Source organism: Theobroma cacao, chromosome 8, assembly GCF_053813885.1.
Source record: "Theobroma cacao isolate CCN51 chromosome 8, ASM5381388v1, whole genome shotgun sequence".
Lineage (NCBI taxonomy): Eukaryota > Viridiplantae > Streptophyta > Magnoliopsida > Malvales > Malvaceae > Theobroma > Theobroma cacao.
In genome coordinates, this window is record NC_142646.1 from 1,919,591 (window position 1) to 1,933,819 (window position 14,229).

Genomic DNA, 14,229 nt, shown 5'->3' on the forward strand with positions numbered 1-14,229 from the left:
TTTTAATTTAAATTTGTGACGTTCTCATTACTAGTTAAATCACCCTATTTGCTCTATTTATTAAAACGCTTAAAGTGACATCAAAATTGAATTTAAATTGATTTTAATTTCAATTATCAAACCTATTAAGATATATTACATCCACATTTATAAGTTTAAAAAACTCTCTTACTTGCATATATTATATGAGGTTTCGTAACTAAGAGCAATTGGCTGTGCAAGGATTCTAAACAGGCTACCCAGAAATAAATATTGAGCTCGCTAGTCACGTCTAACCCAACAAAGTAGTCCCCTCTGACATCTTCTCGCCCTCTTAAGGCCCAACAAGCACGGCTTTGGCCCGAAAAGGAAGGGGAAGCGGAAAATTATAACTGAAGAAGGTTCAAAGCAGAGGGAGGAAATACAATTGTAACTGAATGGTTGAAAGTTGAGTTTTCTTTTTGTACTTCATCACAGAACAAATGCTTCTTTTTTTTTTTCTGTGCAAAGTCACATGCTTACACCTACCACAATCTTACAGGCTAATTGATTTCGTTGTTCTGTAACCTAACTTCACTTTTGTAGTAATTAATTAGCCATAGTGTCAACCCAAAGCCCATCTTGACCAGCTTTAGTGTAACTTAATTTCTTTTAATTAAAGCTAAACCTGGGTGCGTAGTTTAAAGTGGACAACTGCAGCAGCTGCACAGCAAGTATTCTCGCCAAGGATTTTTCCATCCCTAATCCCCTTTATTCTCTTAATCAACCAGCTATTTCACCAACTCCCAAGCAACTAAGCAATACAAAATTCAATAAGTGGAGACCAAAAAGCATCAAGTTAACGGTACATGCAAAATCCCTCCAACATGGATGTAAGATGAACTTTATATCATTGGTCCATCCAAAGCACAATTTCCACAACAGACAGAGGCCAAAGGCCACGCTAGGGTGGAAATCACATTATCATCTATGCTTTTTCAGTCACATATCTTTTGGGACCAAATGCACAGATGAGGGTTGAATCAGTTGGCCCCAAGGACCCAGGATCTTCCCCACGTTTGAAAAAATAAAGCAACAAATGAAATATAAACTTGAAGACAGGAAATTTACATCAACGTTCAAACAACAATGATTCAATACCATTATACACCTACTGAATGAAGTGCTAGTTCTGTAAGCTAAAAAGAAAAGAAAAAAGGAGTTAAAGCCATTATTTTAACGGGCTGTAGAACGGGCTTTCCTCAACCTACCGCGTGTGAGTCGAATGCTTTCTTCCATGAGAGTCTCTTTTGGAGGAGGGTTTGTGCTTTCATTCTCTGAAGAAGGTGGTACTGGTTCAACTTGCATTGCTTCTGCTTCAGGTTCTGCAGGCTGGCTGGTACTTTCAGATGCAGTATCTGCTTTTTGGCTATTTGAGGATGCTGAAGGGCTACCTGGTTTAGCCACCTGAGAAGGCACCTTTGAAGGTCCTACCTCTTCAGCTACTTCCTTTTGGTGTTGACTTGAAGATGTGCTAGATGTCGGTGAAGGTGGTTCTTCGGTCTCTGGTTGGGCTGCTTGTGTTTTAGTAGATGATTGACGGTTTGGGACACCAGAGGGTTGGCGGGTCCTAGGACCTTGAGCCTGAGAATTCTCAAGTTATGGAGAACAGAAAAATAAACTTCAAGATGATTGAAACATGTATAGCAAAAGATAAACCAGTACAGAACAAAAAAAAATTTAGAAAAGATTAATTACACCATAGACACAGCAATTAATATTCAAACATTTTACAGACAGTTCAACGCATGGAAGTGACAGGCCATTCTAACTCCAGGGGAAACCATTTTTACAAAACAACCAGTTTACAGTTTCACATATTCATTCTGAAAAGTCAAGTCAATGCAGTTTCACCAAAACAACTTTAATTCAATAACTACCTGAGCATGGTGAGGTCTTGGTGTTGACTGTGAAGCAACATACTGTAGGATCTCAAAAATTCTTGTCTGACCATAGCTTGCAGCTCTTTGCCAGTAAAGAACTGCCATATCTCCAGCTCTAGTCCTTAGTTCCAACAAGTTCCGGTCAATTTCATTTTCATGCTTTGCAACATATGGTCTGAAGAAGGAATCATACACATAAGAAGTTCCCTGAGATAAGTCAAAACAGAGGGGCAATTAAAACAAACATCAACATGTAGAAGCACAAGTAAATGTTCTTATTTCTTTAACAGTAATACACATACCCTTGTTTTAGGGTACCAGAGATATATAAAGAATGCCAACTTAGCTTCACTGTACATTGGAACCCTTCAAAAAGGCAAACAGGAGCACAATGAGAAAAGAGAAACAAGACATGAAACGTCTTTACTGTTTTATGATTCCTACCATGAAATAAAAGCATCACCAATTCTCTCACAAACTGTCAAAACAGCCACCAATATCCTGAAACCAGAAAGGAAAAGGGGGGAAAAGAGTTACAAATACATAATATTTGCACAACCGTAAATGGAAAAACTTGCAAATCAAGACCTACCAATACTGGCACCAAAAGCGCAGTTGCTCAATCTCAGGCTTATTCAGCTCAACAGTTTTGTAACATTCATATGCCGGATAAGCATAGCCAAAAACCATCCTGCCAAAATATTTAAATGAGAATGATTAATTTCTAGTAAAAGAATACAATTAAAACTCGAACGAGAAAGAGAACCAGTTGTAAGGTAAAACATACACAAGTCCTCTGGTAAGAAAGGATCCAATCATTTTGTTTACTTCCTGAAATTAAAAATCAGTTGCAAAATCAGCATTAAATCTCAGAAAATAAGCAATTAAGCAAGTAGTGCACAAGACTGTGTAACCATATGCTACATAACACAAAGCAAAAAAATGTTAATTAAGGCAGAACATTGGCCTTGGCTACAATATCTATACTTCTGATCTTTCACTTCGTAGCATCAGTCTCCCCTGTTTGTAAAGTGGTGATTTCTAATGAATTATGTAAGTTTCAAAGTTCACAAAGAAAGAAAAATTTGTAATAATTAGTCCCATCGGCCATCTCCAAATCCCTTCAAAACAAAGCCTAGAGAGAAATGGTTACCTGAAGTTTCTCCTCCTCTCTTTACTTCTTTCCTTAATGAACTACCAAATAAGAGGAATTAATTCAGTACTCTCAATCCAAATATGCTGTAAATTCTAGTCAAACAAGGCCTAATCAAGCTGATACATAAAGGATCTAAAATTTAATACTCTTTTTTACTACTTCAAGATAGAGATCCTCTAAACTGCTCATGAAAACACTCTTAAACTTAGTTGAGCAAGAATTTTCAGATAGCGGAAATGAAAACAACATAAAACCTGCTGGGAATATCCACATATCCCAGTTTTCTGAGCAACCAAACAGGGGAGTAAGAGTAACGTAATGTTACAGATTCAAAAAACGCAATGATTTAGCTAATGAACCCCAAAACTTACCTTATCACACAAGTTATAATAATCAAAATACTAAGTATTAAACACTAATTAGCTACCAAAAGTTCTAAGGTATGGAATCATAAGTTTTTAACAAATCATCCTACCTATCGCACCGACAAGCAGTGAAAACAAAGAAATCATCCGAAAGAAACGCAAACATTGTCCAGTTCAAATTAAAATGACCAAAATCTTATACAGAAAACCTAGAAAATGAGAATAAAAAAACGGTTTAGAAAAAAGAAACTTCCAAAATATCGTTATCAACAATGCAATGTTAGAGGAAATTTTGATTCCAGTGGTGCGGATTCAATCACCCAAAGAAAAGGGAGATGTCAAGGAAAATAGAAGGAAATGGAAGAGCGATTGGTACCTTACAAAGATTATTTTCAATAAGACGAAGCAAACAAAACACAGCTTTATTAAAATCGGAAATGAGAGTTAATCCAAACCACGGAAGCAAATACTTTTAGAGGATTTCAAGGAAATAATAAATGAGTTTCGGAGAAGATCGCCGGCGAACGGTAAAATCGGCGCCGCCAAAATACGACGGCTAACCGTTACGAAGTCGGCGGTAGCGGTGAGTGCGATAGAGAGAGAAAGACTTTTGGGAAAAAAATCAAAAAATTAAAGAGAGTGATAGCATCACAGTCTTTTGTGTCGTTCCTTTTCAAATTCCCCTACGTCCGGATTTGATTTTAGGTCTCACCGGGTTTTTAATTGTGCAATTTAAAGCAAATATCTTCTGCTGCGGAGCACACTGGTATTTTTCCGTTATTGTTGCCTCATCGCCGTTTGATTAAAAAGGGACGGCTCACCTGATTCTGGATTTCACGCGGACCAAGATGTGGAATTTCATTGCGTATAGAGAATCGCTTCTCGGTTTAGCCTTTAATGGGTAAAGTAAGTGATCGTTATGGATAATGTGCAAAGATTACTCTACGGCTAATTCTTATTTTTCTGTCTAATTTTTTTTTCTATTTTTTAGAATGTCATAAAATATACTAAAATTTAGATATCTAACGTTATAAATTATATAAAATAAATCAAAATTAAAATTGTAATTTTAATTTTTATAAAAATAAAAAATAAAAAAATATTTATTAAAAAATGTTGGCCGTATTTGAAATTATTTGTAGGCAAGGCATGTCAAATCTTAATCCGTTGGGGCTTCTTTTTTATATTTTTTCTTTTCCATTCTCCTTTTGATTGTAAGTCCCACTATCATACCTTTTCTTTTCTTCAATTCTTCACTTTGAGAAGAATTTAAGTCTTTTTCTCTCACATGGACAATGCATGGAGTCCTCGAAGAATCTTGCTATTTTTATAATTGATTCTAAGAGATTGCATCTACTTCATCATTTTATATCATTTAGGAAGTATAATTTTTTTTTACTCTCTTATGTGCTAATAATTATGCTTTAAGAGAAGGTGCATTTAAGATCCCACCAATGTATGTTACTATCAAATGCTATATAATTTTCAACCCATTGTCTTGTTAATTTCATTATTTCTACCTTTGTGCCGATTGGGGGACCATATGATCACCTCAATTAAACTCTATCAATGTATAATAGTTTTGTAGCTTAAACTCTAATGAAACAATAATAGTAATCAAAGCCAATATCAATTGTCATGTAACTACATCAATTATCAAGTTTTTTTCATCGAGAAGAGAAAATATCAATCGACATTAAATTTGAAAAATATTAATTATCTGTTATAATTAAAAACTCAATTAAATATAATAAAAAATTAATAACTTAATTACGTAAATAGATATAGTTCAAAAAACGTATCAAGTACTTTAGCCTAGTTTCATGCAAAAAAAAAATTAAGGTCTATACAAACTTTGTAGACAAAATTTTAATCACAATTACAAATGTAAATATCCAATTAATAAATCAATGAAACTTTGGTATTAAAATTATTGGATTTCAATTTCATATTTCAAGATTCTATGTAAATTGTTAGGTATTCATATAAACAGAACTTTTCTTTTTTGGAGGGGAGTTTTTTTTTTTTTTTGGGTGAAATCCTCTTCCCTTTACTCAACCTTATATTTTTTTGTTGCCACCTTTACTCAACTTATACAACAGCTACAAGCCAAATTCATCTTGAATACATGATATCTATTAACTACATTTTGCAAGTTTATGCTATTTTTCCTTTTAATATAATAATATATATATAATATGTTTAACCACACCATCTTAAATGAAATTAATTGAAGGAGACCGTTGATCCAGCTTGTGAGCGGCCTTCACTAACAGCTGGATCAAGTGCTGGTGATGAGTAACTTACAGTCCAGACAAATTTGGATCGTCCCCATCGGGGGTCCGTTATAATTATCCTTGATATTAGAAAGTAAGAAGGAACAATCGTGTAATTTATGACAATTAATAATGACCTAAATTTTTTAATGCATTTGCATAATTTGCATTAACCATTAATTAACCACAACATCTTGGTGAGACAAAATGCTTTGCCCAACCTCTATGCCTCCTTTCATGTCTCATGCGTACGTATTGTCACGTGTAACAAAATTAATTTTATTAAACTTAATGACATAATAGTATTAACTATGTTAATGTACAAATCAAAAAATCTCAAATCTCTAACTCGAAAAGTGCTCATTTTTATCAACCCCTCTACCATAGAGTTAACTTTTCTAAAATCATGATTGAAGGATAAACCTAAAGGAAATGTATTCTTCTTTGGCTATAGTCAAAAGCCACAAGCATGAAACGTAAAAAAAAGTATAAATTATATTATATACAAATTTTGGGTATGATTTGTCACAATTGTTCTAATAAAAATGAGTTGTTTTTAGGTTATGGAATGATGCGATGCACGCTCGTTTCAAAGGTGATTATTTCCTAGTTGCATGAGAATATATAGCAATTTTTATCACTGAATCAAGTATGGTATTTAGAATATTATTATGGCTCTCTATATATATCTTTAAAATGAAAAGGATAAGGCCCATAAGGGACATGCTTTGGACGTGTCTCACGCAAAGGACATGAACCCTTCTCCCCTGTCCCGGCTATGTTTGTTGTGTAAATTAGAAGCAAACGAAAAAGGGGTCCAAGAGGTGAAAAGGAAGAAAGTCACTAACCGGAGGAGAACAAAAGCCACAACGAGGGTGCCACTGCCAAGAGATGATTGAAAAAGGGGAGGCATGTGGTGGGGAAGGTTTTCCAAAGCCTTGGATTCCACGGTTCTTAAGCTGCAGTAAATTAGTGCATGCTCAAAGCAAGTCCAAAACCAAAAAAAAAAAAGGAAAAGAGAGATAGGCAGCGGGGAGAGTGTGTTGGTGTAGCACTGTAGCTATAGGAAGAAGCGGTCCATGGCATCAACAGCTAGCAGCAGCGTGGTCTAATTATATCTGTTCGTTAGGCTGTCGCTCTCAAACGCGCACTTCTCCTTGTCTCTCATCTCCAATAGCATTGGATGCAATTGGCCACCACCCGTGAGTGTGGCCGAACCACACCCGAGGAGGAGTTCAAAGCCCCTTACATTTAGCATATAGGATAATTGGATTAAGTATTTCGTAATGCGTTTGCCATCATTAGGTTGATTTCAGCGCCTTTGGTTAAGTCTTGGGAAAACAATTAATAGCTCGTTCATTGCGATGCATTTACAATAATTCTATGAGACTTTTTTAATTATATGTATTATTGACTATTCTAAATTCACTTTCCATATTAATACATTAACAAATATACCAATAAATAATAATAATAAACAAATATTTATAATTAAATTTATTAAAAATATCAATTTAACACGCGTCTTCAAAAAAGTGGTTGAAAGATTATTTATAAACATCAGTCCAATAACACTTTCTCTATAAAAAAGAATTTATAAATTCTTTCCGTAAATTCAAAAATTATTCAATAAAAGAGAAAAACAACGATTTTCTTGGACCAATTAATCTACAATATGTAATTGAGATGTCAGATACAGAAATGTATTCGGTTTTGAAAATGTGTCTGATATTATTGGGTCTACAAGGCGAACTAGTAAGAATGTAAGATGGGCGTTAGAAGTGGGTCAGGGTTCGAGTAAATCTGGATAATTGAACCGCAAACCAATCCAACCAACACCGGGCTCAACCTTTCCATTATCTCTTGGCGAGAGTTTGAGTAAGTTAGAGTTGAACAAGCAAAACAAATCTTAACCGTTAATTTTCTTTTATTATTTTACAAGATTTCAGTTTACTACTTATTAATATTGTGTCTTTATTTCAATTTAATCTTCGATTTCCAATTTTCTTCTTTAATTCTTTGGGAATATTTTTTCTTTAACCTTTTAGAATCTTAGCAAATGCTTAAACCATGTCAAATTTTTTATTTTGAGTCACATATATACACATAGGACATTGAACTTAAATCGAAACATCTTGAGATAACACAAATCAAATAAATAAATTATAAATTATAACTTATAATTATAGAATAAATATTTTGATTATTTGATATCTTTTACAATATATGTTTCTATACGATATAGATTAAAATCAATTTTTATCAGATTTTTGAGTTTTTTGAGTTTGGTACAGGAGAGATTGATAATGATATTAAGGTAGTCAGTTCTGAACTTGGTTTTAACGTTATTGACGTTGAAGTTGAAGTTGAGACTGAAGATTAGGTTTTGAAGTTGCTTTCGACATTGTCGATGTTGAGGCGATAGCTACCAAAGTTTTTTTTAATTAATAAAACATAATAAAATTATATAACAATAATTTAAAAAATTAATCGAAGATAAAATTATTTTTTTTATCTTTATCACGTTATCAAATTGAAGGAAATATTAACGATTGAGTAACGACTGGATTTACGTGTCTAACAAAAAATATTTTTTTAGATGAAGTATTTATTTTGAAAATTAATAGATCTTCGTGTAATTTCAATCAAAACTTAAAATACAAGGGTATTTTACCGTAAAATATAATATTCATGATTAAATTATTTATAATTATTAATTCAATACCACCTTCTCTATAAAAAATAATTTTATAAATTAAAAAATATTCAATAAAAGAGAAAAATAATAAAATTTTCGGATCAACTAATGTACTCTATGTAATTGAGATGTCCGACGTAGATATGTACTCGGTTTTGAAGCTTGGTTCAATGTTATTAGGCCAATTAATGTACAAGGTCCAGTAAGATAGGCAGGCTTTGGAAATGAGTTAATAAATTTGGGATGGCGAAGCTAAGAACAATCAACCAGCACCATCAGGCTTTTTAGTAGAGAGCGCCACGTGGAGTACACAAAATCTCCAGTTGTCTAACTGGCTGACATTGATTCCAACCCCACAAATTACCTATCCAAAATCCGCCATTGCCAGTTCCTTCGAATTCTAATTTCTTAGAGCAAAACAAAGAAAAAGAAGAGGAAACGAGGCAAAATGTCAATGGCAACTTCGCTTCTTCGTCTTCACTCTCCATTTCTTTGCTGTCCACTCAAGTCTTCAACTGCATCTTTATCCTTCAAATGTGGAAGAAACCAACGGTTACCGGCGTCTTATCCATGCATCAGAGCCGTCGATCTTGATCAGAACACGGTTCCTTTTCTGTCCTTTAACTGTTTATGTAATTTTGAAACGATTCCCAGGAGTAATTGAAAGAAAGCTCTGTTTTCAGATAGTAGCAGTGTCGGTTGGGCTTGTCAGCGTTGCGGTTGGGATCGGCATCCCAATCTTCTACGAGTCTCAAATCGATAGCGCTGTAATTTCAACTCTTTTCTTAACATGAATGAGTTATTTTAGTAATGTAGTTTTCTTTTGGGTTTCTTTTGAAAACAAAAAGGAGGCCAATTTATTTTGCAGGCAAAGCGAGAAAACACCCAACCGTGTTTCCCTTGCAATGGCACCGGCGCCCGTAAGTAATTCATTCTCAAGTATAACAATCGAACTAAGCACAATTCAAGAGAAATCATACAGAGAAAAACGTAGTAAAGAAGATATATATGTTACAAACTTCGAAGTCTAATTGTATTATAATTTCTGTAAACCATTTTTGGGACTTCATGGAGTGTCATGTTAGAGTAATTCAAAGTTTCGTGATGGTCCAGAGAGGTGCAGATTTTGTATGGGAAGTGGGACGATAAGTGTAGAGCTTGGTGGGGATGAGAAAGAAGTCTCGAAATGCATTAACTGTGAAGGTGTTGGTTCTTTAACATGCACTACTTGCCAAGGCAGCGGGATTCAACCTCGGTATCTTGATCGCAGGTATGTCTTTTTCCCTTGGGTCAAACTCAGACAGCAAGTATGCTCGGGTTATGTAATTGGGCCATGGGTTAACCAGCATAATCTGTCATAAGAATGGGAAATAATGCTCATTGCTCAGACATTGATAGCTTAACCAGCGGGCAATTTTGCTTCAAAAGTGTAGTGTTCGGTTGATAAAAGAAATACCCAATAACAAGGAAAGCCAGATCGTACACGATTGTTTGAATGATTCTGTATTTTGTTTTTCAACAGGGAATTCAAAGATGATGACTGAAGTCCTACAAGAAGCACCGGCGATGGTTTTGGATTTGACTAGATGGTGATTAACATGAACGGGGTGAATTCGAATAAACAACCAGGCACCTTATATACTTTGTAAAACCCTTTTCTATTTACAGTACAAATTTTTTTTTTTTTTTGCATTCTATTTTTCTGTCACATTTTTTTACTTTCTGATGTACTTAATTAGTGGAACAACTTGCTAGTTTTGGAGGAGGGATAAATTGTTCTCTCACTGAGGAGATTGTTAATCGAAGAATTGTGACGAGAGTCTCAACCGATGTTGTTCATGGTGCTGATTGCATATTATCTCACCGTGGATTTTCACTCTTCTTTTCTCTCCCCATTTGCCAATTCGGTGCATGTCACAATGATGAAGCAAGGGTATATTTGCTTTAACGCAGTCAGAATTTCGCGTTTAAGATGAATAATATCTATAATACAATCATACTAAAAGTTTTATGTTTAATAGAAATAAAAGTAACTTTAGATGAAAACAGTTTGTATCAAAAATATATAAATAAATTTTAAAAATTATTTAAACAATCAATTTTAATAATATACTTAAAAAATTAATTAGTATAATCTTCAATAATTTAATAATAACAATAATTTCAATTTCTAGATAAACTTAACAACAAATAAAAATTAATAAATATAATAATTAAAACAATTCTCTAAAAAATATTAAAAGCTATCAACAAACAATTTAATGGAGAAATAATTTTCTAAAATTAATCACAAAAATTAAATGCGAGGAAGCAATCTCCAAATAAAAAATTGTAATTGTCTACAAGAATCTAAGAAAAAAAAACATAATTTGTAGGAAAGCAATCAAGCAATCCCTAAATAAATAAATGATAACTAACCTTAAATGCTTAATCAAATCCTTGTTTTGTTGCTTTCAACAAAAAATGATTAAGACATGAGAATTATTAATAAAAAAAAAATTTAAATTGAGAATATTAAAAATAAAATAAGTAATTAAACTGAATTTACCAATTATCATGATATGAAAATTGTTAATTACAATTGCTTTGTAATTAACTTTTATTTATCATCTTTAATGTCCAAATAAATCCACTGGTGATACGAAAAATATTTTATACGAGATAATCAAAATAATAAAACATGTTTCTGATAATTTATCAAAAATATTAATTTTTTTTTATAAAATATTTTACATTGAAAAAATATTCACTCAATCAATTATTTTTCAATTGCTGAACGGATCTTAATTGTTTTACTTCCTTTAGCTTCGATCATGGAGAGATGAGAATCCACTTTTCAACTGCTCTTAACTCTGATGAGCTTATTGATATATGCATGACTTTTGGCGGCAGACGGCTCGTTTGTGTTTAGAATCATCGAGTTAGAAGATGACCCTTTGGAAATCTACAAACTGACAATATTCAATTGCCAGCCAATGCAAAAGCACAATTTCGCTATTTGCAAAATTACATGTATATACGCGCCTTTGCACATTGGTAATGGCATAATTAGAACATCTAATCTATCAATATGTACTATGTAGCCAATGTATGAACAAACTAGCTCCCTAAAAGTGAACAATTGTATAAAAGATCTTTACACTTTCAAAAAAGCCAAAGATTCAGCCTCTAACTTAGACAGGGGACGTCCCGGGTTTGCCACACTTCCCTTGCAACCATGTCAACCTAATCTTCCCAGCTTTTAGAGAGATAAAGATTTCTCTTAAACTGGAATCTTCAAAGAGGTCTAGAGCTGCAAAATAGAGCCAATCTTCGATGTCTTCTATCTCGTCCAATGCTTTAATGCAATTAGTTATGCTAAATTTGTCATCACTCCGTTTTGTGGCAGTTGTCCTCCTTGACCTCCAAGCAGCAACCATATCTAACATGGCTCCTGCCATAGCCTCAGACATTTCTTCATCCTTTCTGCTCTGATCCAAAGAAGATAGTGTCTCAGATGGTCGTTTTCTTTTTCTCTCTGCAATACTCTTAGTTAACTTTTCTGGCAATGGGTTGTTTTGTGCTAATTTTGAGGTTGATGGATAATCAGGTTGTGTAGACCCTCCCTCTGGACATGAAGTTAAGCCTCCGGTATCATTTGCAACAGCTTTATCCAATCCCTCAAAGTGACTTGATTGGGCATATTTCCCATCAGCAGATGAATCAGTGAATATTGTGCATAGTTGCTCATATATGGGGCAGTCCTTGATTTTGACTGGCTCAGGCCTAGGCTGTGCCTGTAAAGACAATATTTAGGAACACACAATAAAAATGTCCAAACAAGCATTCAACAAGCTGAAAAGGAAATGTACCCCAATATCTTCCCACAGGTCAAACCCGATGCAACAGGAATCCTCCATGCCTGCAAAGTCATTTTGATCATAAGCTGATTTCAGGTTATAGAAGCGTGTTCGCAGAACATCCAGGTGCTTTCTCAACTGATTATTATTGAAGTTGAGATCTGTTTGCTGGTTGAATTCATCACGTATGTTATTCCAGGTTTTCTTATCAAAAACATTGTTTGGTCTGTTTCCCAATTGAATTTGCTTCACTACCAAGTCTGCAAATATCCTATCAAGGGATGCCGTCCACCTTGTTCTTGAGCGCTCCTGTTTTGGCTGTCCGGCTTCAGTATCCATCCACAACTACAATATACACACATTCAAATTGAATAGTAACTCCAATCAGCATGAATATTACAAACTACCTTACTGATAAAGCCATGAATCATCAATTCATCGCTTAAGGTGCTTGCCATAAACAAAATTGTGGTGCTTATGTAGTTGAGAAATTTTAAGCATAATAATTTACATTGCTTCGTAGTTAAATACCTATTAGCAAAAGACATATTCCAATATACTATATGTTAAGCAGATGGGATATCACATATTTGAGATTTGATCTAAAAGCAATATTCTTTATCATGTATGTATAACAAACACTTCAGAAACTTAGTAATCATTACCCTGAGTTAATCTGTGACCCAAATGATCTCGTTGGCGAGTGCATAGATTGTCAGCTAATGCCACCCTGCAAATAGGAATCAATAAGCAGTTAATTACCCATTGGCAAATGATGTCGGCCATGCTTCTACAACGTACAAACATATTGATCAGCCTCTGATCATGTTTCTAATACTAAAATTATGAAGAAAAAAGATAGAGGGAAAAACAGAAATGAGAGACAATGAAAATGAGAACAAATGGTGAACCGAATGGAAATTAACTTATAAATTATAAATTAGAATAATCATTTCAAAAATTAAATTACATATGAATCCAGATAAATGCATTCATCAAAATACCAATTCACCACCAAGTAAATGATGTTTACGTCGCATTTCGAGCATGAAGCACGATTAATTCAAAATCCAAACCCCAATTTGCTTTCATCAGTATCCGGTACAGATACGAACCGTGAAATTAAACAGAAAATAATTCCAGTGAAACTGCGCTTCCTTACCGGACTCCCCGATCTTCAGGAAACACAGTGCAGGTTCAGATTGTTCAGGAAGATGAGAATGAAACGAGATTGCTACCAGTTCCTCGTAAACCCTACAACAGAGGAGAGAAGACAACTGAGAAGATTGGAGGAAAAGACGATTTCAGCAGTTTTTCTGTTTCCTCGAGAGTGGGCTCTTCAATAGGCCTTTGAGGTATTGTGGGCCTATTTTGGGCTTTTCCTCATTCTTATTGAGCTTTTCAATCTCCTTTTAGGCATTCTGGGCCAAATTTGGGCTTTTTTATTTACTCCTATTGGGCTTTGACTCCAGTTCTCTTGCTAAAATTTCATGCCACCCTGTATTTTTTTTAAATCTTTTTTAATTTCAAGATCCGATCAAAGTGTTCCAATAGGCATTAATTAAAGATAATTAAAATATTATTTTAAAAAACATATTTTGCATTTAATACGTTATTTTCACCAAATTCAAGAGAACAATACATTAATGATAATATTTTTCTTAACTATGTAGTAAAAAAATTCTGATAAAAAGTGGTGCCAAAAACATTTAATAAATATCACTAAATATATCGATTATCTAAATGATTTTGAGATAAAAAATATAATATAAAGTATATACTGTTATTCCAAAAATAGAAATATTCTATCCTATTTCATTAAGAAATTGATCCTGGCTGTATACGCTTGGATGTAGCAGAAGATTACATGAGACCTCATTGGCTCAAGAATCATCAGTTTCATTGAAGGAGTAAGCTGTAGCTATGAAATTTACACCTAAAACTGTGGTCAAGAAACAATGTCAGTAATGTCATGTTCAATGTAAGCTAACTGC

The 14,229-nt window shown here is 33.9% G+C and overlaps 3 protein-coding genes across 7 annotated transcripts; 1 reads left to right on the forward strand and 2 right to left on the reverse strand.

Moving 5' to 3' along the window:
- Nucleotides 1–846: 846 nt before the first annotated feature.
- LOC18591536 (putative HVA22-like protein g) lies at nucleotides 847–4,125 on the reverse strand. Of its 4 annotated transcripts, none has more exons than XM_007017716.3 (8): nucleotides 3,799–4,125; nucleotides 3,055–3,095; nucleotides 2,689–2,732; nucleotides 2,494–2,592; nucleotides 2,346–2,402; nucleotides 2,204–2,267; nucleotides 1,899–2,108; nucleotides 847–1,602 (listed from the first exon to the last, which is right to left on the reverse strand). In XM_007017716.3, exons 3-8 carry the CDS (start codon nucleotides 2,718–2,720, stop codon nucleotides 1,195–1,197), a joined length of 870 nt encoding a protein of 289 aa, XP_007017778.1. In that variant the 5' UTR covers nucleotides 2,721–2,732; nucleotides 3,055–3,095; nucleotides 3,799–4,125; the 3' UTR covers nucleotides 847–1,194. The 4 variants fall into 4 exon arrangements, with proteins under 4 accessions (XP_007017778.1, XP_088665361.1, XP_007017781.1 ...); XM_088809235.1 differs by lacking the exon at nucleotides 3,055–3,095 and adding an exon at nucleotides 3,533–3,631; XM_007017719.3 differs by lacking the exon at nucleotides 3,055–3,095 and having other exon boundaries at nucleotides 3,799–4,124.
- Nucleotides 4,126–8,746: 4,621 nt separating this feature from the next.
- On the forward strand, nucleotides 8,747–10,080 carry LQY1 (DnaJ/Hsp40 cysteine-rich domain superfamily protein). The gene is made up of 5 exons (XM_007017722.3): nucleotides 8,747–9,000; nucleotides 9,080–9,163; nucleotides 9,265–9,316; nucleotides 9,510–9,666; nucleotides 9,919–10,080. The coding sequence occupies exons 1-5, from the start codon at nucleotides 8,845–8,847 to the stop codon at nucleotides 9,938–9,940; spliced, it is 471 nt and encodes a 156-aa protein (XP_007017784.2). The 5' UTR covers nucleotides 8,747–8,844; the 3' UTR covers nucleotides 9,941–10,080.
- A 1,353-nt stretch (nucleotides 10,081–11,433) lies between these two features.
- On the reverse strand, nucleotides 11,434–13,568 carry LOC18591538 (L10-interacting MYB domain-containing protein-like). Of its 2 annotated transcripts, none has more exons than XM_007017723.3 (4): nucleotides 13,398–13,568; nucleotides 12,901–12,965; nucleotides 12,248–12,580; nucleotides 11,434–12,172 (listed from the first exon to the last, which is right to left on the reverse strand). In XM_007017723.3, exons 3-4 carry the CDS (start codon nucleotides 12,572–12,574, stop codon nucleotides 11,570–11,572), a joined length of 930 nt encoding a protein of 309 aa, XP_007017785.2. In that variant the 5' UTR covers nucleotides 12,575–12,580; nucleotides 12,901–12,965; nucleotides 13,398–13,568; the 3' UTR covers nucleotides 11,434–11,569. The 2 variants fall into 2 exon arrangements, with proteins under 2 accessions (XP_007017785.2, XP_017980822.1); XM_018125333.2 differs by having other exon boundaries at nucleotides 13,269–13,568.
- Between the last annotated feature and the right edge of the window lie 661 nt (nucleotides 13,569–14,229).

Bases quoted from the DNA above. Each gene is read 5' to 3' on its own strand.
- LOC18591536 (XM_088809236.1), bottom strand. From the start codon at position 3,330: ATGTGGATATTCCCAGCAGGTTTTATGTTGTTTTCATTTCCGCTATCT. The intron at 2,403-2,493 runs GTAGGTCTTGAT...TTCTGGTTTCAG, and splicing joins CGCTTTTGGTGCCAGTATTG to GATATTGGTGGCTGTTTTGA. The intron at 2,268-2,345 runs GTAGGAATCATA...GCCTTTTTGAAG, and splicing joins GGTGATGCTTTTATTTCATG to GGTTCCAATGTACAGTGAAG.
- LQY1 (XM_007017722.3), top strand. From the start codon at position 8,845: ATGTCAATGGCAACTTCGCTTCTTCGTCTTCACTCTCCATTTCTTTGC. The intron at 9,317-9,509 runs GTAAGTAATTCA...GTGATGGTCCAG, and splicing joins TTGCAATGGCACCGGCGCCC to AGAGGTGCAGATTTTGTATG. The intron at 9,667-9,918 runs GTATGTCTTTTT...GTTTTTCAACAG, and splicing joins CCTCGGTATCTTGATCGCAG to GGAATTCAAAGATGATGACT.
- LOC18591538 (XM_007017723.3), bottom strand. From the start codon at position 12,574: ATGGATACTGAAGCCGGACAGCCAAAACAGGAGCGCTCAAGAACAAGG. The intron at 12,173-12,247 runs GTACATTTCCTT...TTGTCTTTACAG, and splicing joins ACCTGTGGGAAGATATTGGG to GCACAGCCTAGGCCTGAGCC.